General features: G+C 36.5%; 1 protein-coding gene across 1 annotated transcript in view; it reads right to left on the reverse strand.

Annotated features, from left to right (window-relative positions):
- The window catches only part of THSD7B (thrombospondin, type I, domain containing 7B), a 720444-nt gene that overhangs the window by 268916 nt on the left and 438473 nt on the right, over positions 1 to 13055 (reverse strand). The window contains exon 13 of the mRNA XM_012650502.1: positions 7822 to 8000. Coding sequence (XP_012505956.1) covers positions 7822 to 8000 — 179 coding nt within the window. The remainder of the gene's footprint in view (positions 1 to 7821; positions 8001 to 13055) is intronic.

Genomic DNA, 13055 nt, shown 5'->3' on the forward strand with positions numbered 1-13055 from the left:
CCATTAATGCAATGTCAAATAAGATGTTTAGAAATAGAATAAAACAGACTTCCCATACGAGAAGCAGGGACAGTAGCTTTTAAGCTGAGTCATTGCAAGTAAAATATTTGACTTCAAATGTTTTAGTAAATAAATGTAGAAAGAGGAGCAATCTGCATAATTTAGTTTTAAAAAGCAATATGATATAGATAAAAGTAAACTGGTGTGGAAACAGAAACTACGTTTCAGACACCAAGGAAAAATGATCATACCCAACGTTTATCAAGCATATATTATGTGCCAAGTAATGAAATAAGAAGTTTATATTTATTTTATCTTATTTAATATTCATAATAAGCTTACGACGTAGTTGTCACTGTTATGCCCATTTGACAGAGTGTGAAATTGAGACTCAGAAAGATTCAATTTGACCCCGGATCTGATTAAGTCTTAACCACTTAGTATAACAAAGGGTGATACTGGACAAGCTATTATTCACCTCCAAACTTCAGGCTCCTTAGTAAAATGGAAGGGTCCTCACAGATTTGCTTTGGGTATGACACTATGGAAACCAGTAGTGGTTACTTTCACTGTCTGAATTAGAAAGGGCAGGCTAAGTCAACTGCAGAGAAAATTTTTTCTTGGGCTGAATTCAGCACTAGGCAAGAATCTCAACTCTGGCAGCATTCACAAACCTGTTGATCAGGAGAACCAGAAAAAAAAACTTTTTTTTTTTAAAAAAAAAAACATTTCTGGATCCACTCTAACTGTGGAGCAGGGGCCTGGGAAACTGTTTTTGTAACAGCTTCCTTCTAATCCCAGTGGTTTTTCTGTTCTTATGATCAATAATGGTATGAACAATAATCTCTGGATTTCAAAAGAGTTAGGCTTCTATTTCTAACTTGAATCTTAAGTCATGTAGAAAAAAATAAATCATGATTCAATAATTGCTTTTCTGCAGGGTCCTGTGACAGGACCTAGGTCACTTGCTTTCTGGTATTTTAACTTAATATTGGGATAAAGCTTGAAAAAAAGTCCAAAGAACTGGGGAACTAGCATGCCATTTAGAATTTTATTCTCAAGCGATCTTAAAGCAAGTTATTATTTTTTCATATTTTTTAAAGAAGATGCTGCACTCCCATCAGTTTGAGTTTAATTTTCTAACAACTATGTTTAGTATAACAAGTTCATGCTCATGGTAAAAGTCAGATCTGTATTCTGTCAATTAAAGGAGGAGAGAATTCTCCATCCTGTATTGAAAGCTTAAATGACAGACTGATTCAAAGAAATATAAAAAAGTAGATTCTGCTCATAATTTTTTCTAGAAAAGTATTTAGGAATTTCTCCTTGAAGTACTTGGTTAAGAAGACAGTTTTGCAAAATTGAAAACAAAGATGATGCGATTTTCCTGTTGAAATCACAGGAAATAATGTTATCTAATATTTCAGGGATTTACGAGTTAAGGGGCTAGGGATAACATGAGGTGTGGGAGGACAGTGAAAACGTTCCAAAAGCAAAATTTGACATTTGCCACCTTCACAATTTTACAGCTGGCTCCAGCCAACCCTGAAAACCCTGCCTAGGAGCAGCTTTGGGGACATTTGCCAAGCCAGGCTAGTGGAGAACATTCTAAAGGTGCATAGTGAACATCTTGAAGAACAACTAAAAGTGAGTTTGATATGTGCAGAGTGGCAATACCCAGTGTTAAAAAAACACAGTATAATATAAAAGCGAGTGGACAACAGATCTGGGAAAATTGCTTCTCATGATTGATTCTGACAGCTCTCAAGAATAATGATCAAAGTTTCAAATATTTTAACGAGCCTGAGGGGTAGTACTTCGCAACGACAGAGAATAGGGTGTGCGTGGATGCAAATGTTGGGGGAGAGAAATCTCTTGAGAAGAAAAAACAATTTTTCTTGGAGATGGCGACAGTGCAAGAGCGAAAAAGAAAAATTGCCTCTGTTTTGAGCTCACTCAGCTCAGTTAGTGCAATGTCACAACTCGAGAGCACAGAGTTGGGGCTAGCAGACAGGCATAGAGGACACAAACTGAGCCATTTCATGCTGCCTCTGAGTCAGGGTGCTGTGTACCTGGCTTTGGGATAACTAATACGTCAGAGAGGGGAGAAATGTTTTAGGAGTTTCTGCCTCTATTAAATCTTCCCAAATAACCCTGAGCAATAAATCACTCTGCAGCCTTTAATTCTATGACATGTGATATTTCATATTTAAAATGAGTTCTTGTCAAAGGTACAACCACAAACGTTCCCTCCCCATGCAAGATCAGTACATCTGAATGTGCTTAATCATAGATCAGTTTGGGCTGCCTTCCAGGTCAGCGCTCAGGAAGAAGGCTTCTTGCTCCAGTAAAGTCTGGCAGGGGCTCCTGCCAAAGTACTAAGTCCAGAGTGAACAGCACTCTGCCAGGAATGATTTGGTCTAGGTCAGGATCAGTGGGAGTCACGTTGGTCAAAAAGAAGCAAGAAGCCAAAATTGATTAAATCAAATTAAACCTTAAGTATGACTATATTTTTCTGAGTAGATAAACATTCAAGTAGAATGAATGTTATCCTATTTCCACATCCTAACATGCTGCTAATAGTTAATGAAGCAGTATCAAAATGAGCACAAGCTATTTCTCCATAGAAACATTTTCGCACCTGAAAAGTCATCTTCTAAGGAAGAAATGTTCATGCTAAGGTATATCTGTGTATCTTTGGAGAGAGCGCATTATTAAAAACATTATTACTTTGCTGTGAAAAATGAAATGCATTATACTCACCACTTCCAAATTTAGACCAACTTTCTTTAACATCTTTAAAATAGCAATTGTTTCTAGAGAACACACATATTTACTTTATATCCTCTCATTCAGTTGCAAACATAATCAAAACTCTTTCAAAAAAGCATTTAAATAGCATGTATTTTTTTTAAAAGTGCAGGTAATAAATCTCCATAATAAGATTTTTATTCAAACAAATTGTGAACACACTGCTTTGCAACTTATAAACAAAATATAGTTTTCTGGAATTCCCTTGGCTTCAATTGTGTGAAGAATTCATAAAGGGAAATGTAAACCCAATGGGGCTTTAATGTCCTCATATTTAATCTTCCATTAAGCAGCATTTCAAAAGACAAAAATGGCAAAAATATACAATACAAGAGCACTTAAATCCACTCAACACATTGTAGACTGTCAAAAATTAAAATATATTGTGTATTTTATTATGGAAAGCAGAGTCAAGGGCATCAGCCAACTGATCTGATAATCCAATAAACTATTTAGAAGATGTTTTATGCATAGATAAGAGCTTTGGACAAGCTGCGTGCTCGGGCTATTTAGCATCGCAAATATACTTAGTGGAAAGCTATTCAAGCGATGCTGTCTCACTTAGGCATTTCTGGAGAAAGAGCTATGTTGATAGGTTTCGGTTTAAAAGGGAAGCATTTTATGAAATATTATAAATATTGATTTCACTAACAGAGTCAGACCAATTTATGAGCTTGTGTACATATTAGCAATGTTTTCATTTATATTGCTGTGTTAGATTTCAATGGGGATCCAAACACACAAGTTTTTTCAGGTATATCTTGAAAGACTCTCTTTGGGTAATACTAATTTGGAGGCTCTTATTTCCTTCTTCTAGAAGGACTCATGTTTTTGAGAATTATAAAGATAAATCACAGTAAAAGAGACCAGAGTTCTAATATATTTGTTTATTTCTATGGAACTAGGCACCCACTGATCCAGAGAGAAGGCTACTTAATACAGTTTGACAACCCACAAGACAGTGTACTAGGGACTGGAATGAGTTGCTGAAGTAAAAGACAGCCCTTGCCCTCAAAAAGAACTCATGTTCTAAAGAGAATCAATGAGGGAGAATGAATAAGTATATGCAGGTATACTGACATTTACATAGACACAAACACACATGAAAATTCAATTTTTTTATGAACATTATTTTAGGTTCAATCTAACATATATTACCCTCATGCTCAGGTACTAAAGATAAATGTCTCTCTTAATAGAATAATATAATTTGGTTATCTTTTTTTTTAAGTTTCTTAATTGTGGGTGAAGAGGCTAAAGGGTATTAATCTGGTTCCAAAAACAAGAAAATAAATAGAAACCTAAAAATAAATTAGAAGGGAGATGAATAACCTAAAGGCAGCAGTAAAACTGAACTTTACAAAAGAGCCTCTACCACATGTCTGGTTTACAGAAACAAACAGCAGCTGCGTCTAAAGAAGAATTGTCATGAATAATAGAAGCTGGGGAATATTATCTAAATGATGAAAATCGCTGACAACCAAATTTTTTATCAGATGAATTAAGAAAACAGGAGTAACTTCCATAAAAGCTCTCTATACAGTACAGCATACACAAATACAAATGGAATTCTACTGTATATAAGAGCAAGTACATAATGATTTCACCACATTCTGCCATTCTACATATACACAAATATATGTACAGATATAAGTGTGCTTATTTTAGAACACAAATTTCTCTGAGGAGAATTTCTTTTAAATTTAGGATTTTTCACAGTAGTATTTTCCCTTGCCATTCACACACAGACTTATAAGTGAGAGGGAGGGCTCATCCCTTATTGTCCTGATCAATTAACTTATGTTAAGATATAAAGTATGTGTGGAGAAAAGGAAATCCTTATACACTGTTTGTGGGAATGTAAATTGGTACAGCCATATGGAAAACTGTATAGAGGTTCCTCAGAAAACTAAAAATGGAATTATATGGTCCAGCAATCCCACTTCTGGGTGTTTACTCGAAATATTTGAAATCAATATGTTGAAGAGATATCTGCACTCCCATGTTCATTGCTACACTTTCCACAATAGCCAAGTTATATAATCAACCTGCGTCCATCAACAGACCAAGGCATAAAGATAACATGGTATACACACACATTGGGATACTACTCAGCCTTTAGAAAGAAAGAAATTCTATCATTTGGGACACAGATGGAATTGGAAAACATGCTAAGTGAAATGAATCAGGCACAGCAATAAAAATACTGCATGTTCTTACTTTATGTGGAATATAAACTACTGGCGTTATAGAAACAGTATAGAATGGTGGCTACCACCAGCTGGGAAATGGAAGAATGGGGGTATGGTGGTCAAAGGGTGCAAACTCTCATTTACACAGGAGGAATAAGTTTGTGGCTTTTTTTTTTTTGGTTGTTGTTATTGTTGTTTTTGATTTTGTTTTTGTTTTTGTGACAGGGTCTTGCTCTGCCAGCTAGGCTAGAGTGCAGTGGCACGATCATGGCTCACTGCGGCCTAGAACTCCTGGGCTCAAGCAATCCCCCTGCCTCAGCCTCCCAAGTAGCTGGGATTATAGGCATGAGCCACCGCTCCTGGCCATTTTTTTTAAATTGAGGTGTATTATACAGCAGGATAAGTATAGTTAATAGTGTATTATACATTTGAAAATTGGTAAGAGAGTAAATTTCGAATGTTCTCACCACAGAAAATTTGAGGTGATGGATATGTTAATTAGCTCAATTTAATTATTCCACATTGTATTCATAAATCATAACATTATTTTGTACCCTCAAACATTTGCAATTACAATTTATCAATTTACAATAAAAATAAATGTTTTAAAATATATATAAATAATGGATTGAGGTAAAATTTTTTGATTCAAGTTTAATTTAGCCCCATACATGCTAGATATTGGAAATCTCATTATGTCAGAATAAACAGCATACATAAATTCTATTTCTGATCATTAAAACTCAGAACTCATTTCTGAGCATCACAAAATACAAATGTCTTTGAAAGGCTACAATTCCCTTCTTAAACTCAAAAATTAGAAATATTCACTACAGCCAGGCCTACCTTCACTTAATTTTCAGTTATTGAATTTATCTAAATTATTCTTGAACTTGGATTTAATTTTTAGCTTGTATTACTTCTTAAGGTTGTAAGTTTTATATGTCATTTCAGTGTTTAGAACAAGCTTCCTGTAAGACACAACAGACACCCAAGTACCATTATCTTAATTTTCTATACATTTATCTTCACTGAGAATGCTGAGAATATAGTCTTAAAGTATGTGCTCAAATGAAGTCCTTCCAGTCTCTTGACAATTTCCTAGTTCATAAAACTAGCATATTAAAATTTGTATTTAACACTAGTGTTATAAATGTTTAGCTTTCATTGAAGGCTTTGAGGGAGATATAATAAGAATTTTCATGCATTATTTATAACTATAATATATATGCTTAGTAGTTCTCTTCCATTTTAAATGCCTGGAAAATCCCCTAGGGATGGTCAAATAGTCTTCACACACAGAGTTCACTTGACAGTCTTCCTCCTGACCATGAACCTGTATTGCTCCTTTCTTTATAAGGCTTATCTCATCAGACTATCTCTACTCTGATTTCAATAATCATATCTCCCTCTTCCCTCCACCAAACTTCTGTATTTGTGGGGTTTTCTTACAACCTTTATGTTGATTTTACAGTCCTTTGCTTTGTTTTCCCTAAAAGGTTTACATTTTCTTTGAGGGGAGAAAATATGGTCATTATTTTACCACATAAACTTAAAAAACAAGACTAGCATAATAACTATGCCCTGTCTTTGAACTTAAATATATCTTGCTGGAATGACAATTTTTTATTTCAGAGAGTTATATGTCTTTTACAAAAACTTAGGAAAAAATAGCTAGAGATATTGGTCTTAAATTAACACATGATCTTTAAGTCCAAACAGTACTAGACATGTTATTAAAATTAATTAAGAACAGATGTATGGGATTTCCTTACATTAAAAAAGCTGTATCGAGTCTGATAAAAATGGGGTTCAGACCACAGAAGTTAATACAATAGAATTAGTAATAGAAGCCATTGTAGCTCTTCTGTTAAGAGTTTCCCAATGACAAAGGCTCTACATACTCATATGAGATACACTTCACCTCTCTAAGAATGAAGAACTTTTAACTATCATCATCTGTGCTTCACCTATTCAATTGAATTTTACAAAGTGAAGTATCAGTCCTAATCTAATAATCAGTATGCAATCATAGGAGAAATTTGAGTTCTTTATTACAATTCTAAACTAAATCTTAGACTCTGTTATGTGAGTATAGCCAACTGGAATATTCCAATCAACTTTGATTATTTAGGATGGTAATTTTATCAGATGGAAAGGTATCTATTAGGGTTTCATTTATGAAAATAGCTATGACATTTGAGGAAACAGAAAAACAGTTCAAAAAAGACTTAAAGAGTTGTGGAAAGATTGGCAAGATTGAGAATGAAAAAAACTAGGATAAACAGGTGAAGGAAAAATAGAACAGCAGCTTTGAAATAATAATGGGGACAGTTTTTTACCTTCTTATTGTTGCTTAACACACTTTACTTGATTTTTGAGATCCAGTTTGGGACATGTGAACCTCCATTGTAAGGTTTTTCTTCCATCAATTTGGATTGAATTTTCACTTCAATCCCACTAATTATATGGCTGTTAAGTAATTGATATTCTCCCAGCATTATTATTTATATTTCAAAATATATATATATGTATATAACCTTTATGATATAAAATTATACTTCAAGATCATTTAAAAATCAATTGGATTTGATTTTGTAAATAGTATTATTGCTAAACATACCAAGTTGGTCTTGGCACTACCCAAGAGAGGGTGAAGTTTCTATTACTAATTCTATAATCTTAATTTCTGTTCTCTTAAACCCGAGCTTGTGATAATTTTTCATGAGATACTAATAAAAGATACTAATAAAATTTCAACAGGAAATAATAATGGGGGAAGTTTTTTAGCTTTTTATTGTTGCTGCACACACTTTACCTGATTCTTGAGATCCAGCTTGGGACATGGTCGACCTCCATTGTAAGGCTTTTCTTTTAGCCATTTGGATCGAATTTTCACTCCAATCCCACAAGATGAACTGCAAGACCCCCAGCTAGACCAATCACTTAACTTGCAATCAAATGGACAGGGGATGACACATTCTTCTTGAATATAACCTGAAAGAAAAAAATTTAAGAGAAGAGAGGAAAGTCCTGTCAAAGTGTACTGATCAAATTCACTTCCTATTTCCATTATCATAGCTCAGATTTCTCCACAATATTGCTATAGTGGCTTCAGTAATTTTCTACTCAGATAAACAGACCACAATTTTAAGAGATAGATAAGTATGATGAAATCTACATCCAAATTTGTGCCATTTCATTTACTTCACAGACAATTCTGGGTTGGAAGGAACCGGAAAGAGTACACAGTTCTAGTTTCTGATAAGAAGAAATGAAGCACTTGTGGCTAAAGAAGGTACCACCTCTCTTCAATAGGCTTTGTGCTCCCCATTCTACAATTCCTACAATTCACTGTCTGAAACAGGGAGAAAAGAGTTAATCTTTCTTATGGGTCTATGATCTGCAAGGCATTCACTAAGAAAGATGTTGATTTTGACTTCCAGGTAGTGTGACTTGAGAGTGGGAGGAGGACATAGAATACATCACAAATTAGAAGAGCAGACTATTATTGAAAGAAGAAAACAGAAGAATAATCAAAAGTTGTACAATGGGATATTGCACTGGAATCAAGAGATATGGGTTGAAGTATAGCTCCAGAAGTTCTAGCTTTACTTGATCTTGTTCATATCTTCAGCCTACTTCTTGCTACTGTCTTTCCTAGACAACGTAATTGTTTTAACAATCACTTCTACTGATGACTATCAAATATATACCTTCAGAGGCTGTTTCCCCAGCAGAGTCCCACAGCCCCCTTTTCGCTGTGACTTGGCAACCGGTGCCCCCTTCCAAAGAAACAGTCCCCCACCCTTGGTAGTGCGGAGGAACAAGGGAAGCTGTTCTCCGGGCTGTGACCCGGCAGGGGTGGTGGATTGCCCTTGGCTGTGATCAGACCACTGATATTGCATACCAAAGGGACTGACCCCACATCTGATGAGGAGAAGTAGCGGGACAGGCTGCTTCCTGGTCTGGGTCCCTCAGGGGCCTTAGTCAGGGCTTCTCTAGCAGCCCTGAAGTGTGTACTTCTTACCAACTAGACAACCCTGCCCTTGAAGGGGTGGAATAACAAGGGTAGCCACTTCTTGAGCTGAGACGCCTGGTAGCCCCAAGAAGTGCCCTTCCCCCAGTCTGGTGGGTTATCTCTCCCTCTGGCAGGGCAAAACTCACCCTCGGAGAAGGAAAGAAATTAGAGACGATGTTTTCCTGGCCGGGACTTGCAGCAGTCTCAGCCAACGCCCCTCCCACAGCCTTCCAGGACAGAGCCCGCCCCTGAAGGTAGGTAGAAAGGAGAAAAAATACTTTCCCTGTAGGACTAGCCTGAATCTGTATGACCTTGGATCTAAGCAAAAGGGGACAGTTTGTTGATGTGGTACAGCTGATCGGTTTTGATCATCTGATAAGACCATAACAGAAAAACTTGCCCTTGGTGCTCAGGCTGTTGTCATCTTAGGGCTTGTGGTCTGGGAAGGAAAATTTCAACCTGAGTCCTTAGCAATTGCACCAATTGACACACCCAGCAGGAGTTGCTCCACAAGAGTGCCTAATGAGCCCTGAATAACATATTAGCAGCTCTCTCCTAGCTACAGATCAAGCAACTTCTGAAGTATACCATCTTAGGCATGCCGATTCCTGCTGCTCTTCTCACCACATCTAAAGTGGTAACAAGGCTCAAGTATCCCTTGGGAGTGGCAAAACATTCCTCAAAGACTCAGGCTCTTGTATGTCCCATTTGGGGGTTTAGAGCTCAGCACAAAGGTTCTGGAATACCTTGACAACTGACTCCTTCATGCAAAATACAAGCAACAAAAAAGAGAGTAGCCTCATAGCTCAACTCAGCGCCTTCCACCTCAACCAAGTAGTCGATAGCGGAGTCACGCACACAAAAGTGACCCAACTCCTGGGAATATAAGCAAGGGAAAGAAACTCACTAATCTCCATAAGCAGAAGGAGCAGACAACAGGCCAGAGATAACCCAACAGGCTAAAACCCCACTAAAACAGCATGGTACCAGAGCACATCTCTTCAGCTCTGCCAACGAACATCACATTGCTGTCCCAAAATTAAGTGCATAAACCAGTCCCAGCACCTCCAGTCCTTGACAAAGTAGACTGATGAGAAAGAATCAGTGAAAGAACACAGGAAATATGAAAGATCAGAGAGAAAAGTCACCTCCAAAAGAAAATATTCTATCTCCATCAATTAATACCAACATACATGATAAGATTAAACTGACAGAGGAAGATTCTGATTATGGATTGTAAGGAAACTAAACGGAATAGAAGAGAAAATAGAATCCCAACATAAAGAAACCACAAGAACAATTCAGGAAATGAATGAAAAACTCTCCAAAGAAATTGAAATACTTCGGAAAAACCAAACAGAAATCTTGTCAATGAAGGAGGGATTCAAGGAACTTCAAAACACAGTGGAAAGCCTCAAGAACAGAATGGATCATGCAGAGGAAAGAATCTCAGAGCCTGAAGATAATGTGTAGGTGCTGAACAAATCAGATGAAGAAAAAGAACTCAGAAACAAGAGACAAGACCAAAACTTACAAGAAATGTGGGATTATGTAAAGAAACAGAATCTTAGGATTATCAGTCTTCCAGAGAGAGAAGAAGATACTCAAGGGCTGAAAAACTTATTTCATGGAATACTGGAGGAAAATATGCCAGGCCTGGCCAGAAATCTGGATATCCAGATACAAGAAGCACACAGAACTCCTGGGAGACTCAATGTGAAAGGGCAATCATCACATCACGTAGTTATTAGACTGACCAAAGTAAACATGAAAGGAGCAATTCTTCAAGCATTGAGACAAAAGCAACAAATAACCTATAAAGGAAAGCCGATCAGACTAACTGCTGATTTCTCAACTGAAACCTTACAAGGCAGAAGGCACTGGGTCCCTATCCTTAATCTACTAAACCAGAATAATGCCCAACCCAGAACTCTTTATCCAGCAAAATTAAGTTTCATCTATGAGGGAGTAATAAAGTCCTTCCCAGACAAGCAATCATTGATGGATTTTGCAAAGACCAGACTAGCCCTACAGGAAATACTCAGACCTGCATTACACACTGAACAGCATAATAGACACTCTTCAAAGTAAAATCATTCAAGAGTTAAAGCCTAGAATGTGGACTTCACGATGGCTCAAGGAGCAAAACAAAACAACAGGATTTCCCCCAACAATATGAATGGAAATCTACCACAAATCTCAATCGTCTCAATAAATGTGAATGGTCTGAACTGTCCTCTGAAGAGATACAGGCTGGCAGAGTGGATAAAAATCCACAAGTCTAGTATCTGCTGTCTACACGAAACACATCTAATCCACAAAGATGCCTTCAGACTAAAGGTCAAGGGATGGAAAACTATCATCCAGGTAAATGGAAGTCAAAAGAAAGCAGGGGTAGCTATACTAGTTTCAGATAACATAAGTTTTAAAATAGCAAGAGTAAAAAAGGACAAAGATGGCCACTATATAAAGGTGAAAGGGAAGACACAACAAGAAGAGTTTATAATCCTTAATATCTATGCACCCAATACACGAGCACCCAGTTACATAAAGCAAAGCTTGTCTGATCTAAATAGCATGATAAACAATAACACCATAATAACAGGGGACTTCAACACTCCTCTGAATGAACTGGACAGGTCTTCCAAACAGAAAATAAGCAAAGAAATAATGGACTTAAACAGAGCTCTTGAACAAAAAGGTCTGACAAATTTCTACAGAACATTCCACCCAAATAAAGCCAAATTTACATTCTTCTCATCAGCCCACAGAACTTTCTCCAAAATTGATCACATACTAGGCCACAAATCAGACCTCAACAAATTCAGGAAAATAGAAATTATACAGTGTACTTTCTCGGACCATAGTGGTATAAAATTAGAGTTCAATTCCAACAGAAATACTTGCCATGCTCACAGAGTCATGGAAATTAAACAATCTATTGTTGACTAACTACTGGGTCAAGGAGGAAATACAGAGGGAAATCAAGAACTTCTTCGAACTAAATGATAATGGAGAAAAAAGGTATCAAAACCTGTGGGGCACAGCAAAAGCATTCCTGAGAGGAAAACTGATAACAATAAATGGTCATATCCAAAAAACAGAAAGTTTAGAAATCAACAATCTAGTAAATAGAATCAAGGACTTGGAAAAGGAAGTGCAAACCAATTCCAATCCAAGTAGAATAAAAGAAATAACTAAGATCAAAGCAGAACTAAACAAAATTGAGAACAAGAGAACTATATGGAAGATCAACAAAACCAAAAGGTGGTTTTTCGAAAAGATAAGCAAAATTGACACCTCTCTTGCTAGACTGACTAGAATCCAAAGCAAAATGTTTCTAAGAAACTCAATCAAAAATGAAAAAGGAAAGATCACAACAGACACCACAGAAATACAAAACATTATTTGTGATTACTATGAAAACCTATATGTCCAAAAACTATATAACGAGGAGGAAATGGACAAATTCCTGGAAACAAACAACCTCCCTAAGTTCACCCAGGAGGTAACAGAATATCTGAATAGACCAATGTCAAGCTCAGAAATTGGAGCAGCAATCAAAAACCTCCCAAAACGTACAAGTTCCGGACCAGATGGCTACACTTCAGAGTTTTACCAAACATTCAAAGAAGAATTCATACCTATACTACAGAAATTATTCCACAATATTGAGAAAGGTGGTATGCTTCCTAACTCATTCTATGAAGCCAATATGACATTAATACCAAAGCCAGGAAAGGACACAACAAAAAAGTAAAACTTCAGACCAATATCTCTTATGAATATAGATGCAAAAATCCTCAACAAAATTTTAGCAAATAGAATTCAGCAGCACATTAAAAAAATAATTCAGCATGACCAGGTGAGCTTTATTCCAGGGAGGCAAGACTGGTTTAACATACACAAACCTATAAGTGTAATTCGCCACATAAATAAAAGCAAGAACAAAGACCACATGATTCTTTCAATAGATGCAGAAAAAGCATTTGACAAAGTCCAACACACCTTTATGATAAAAACTCTCATCA

The sequence above is a fragment of the Propithecus coquereli genome, unplaced genomic scaffold (genome assembly GCF_000956105.1).
Source record: "Propithecus coquereli isolate 6110/MARCELLA unplaced genomic scaffold, Pcoq_1.0 Scaffold33, whole genome shotgun sequence".
NCBI lineage: Eukaryota > Metazoa > Chordata > Mammalia > Primates > Indriidae > Propithecus > Propithecus coquereli.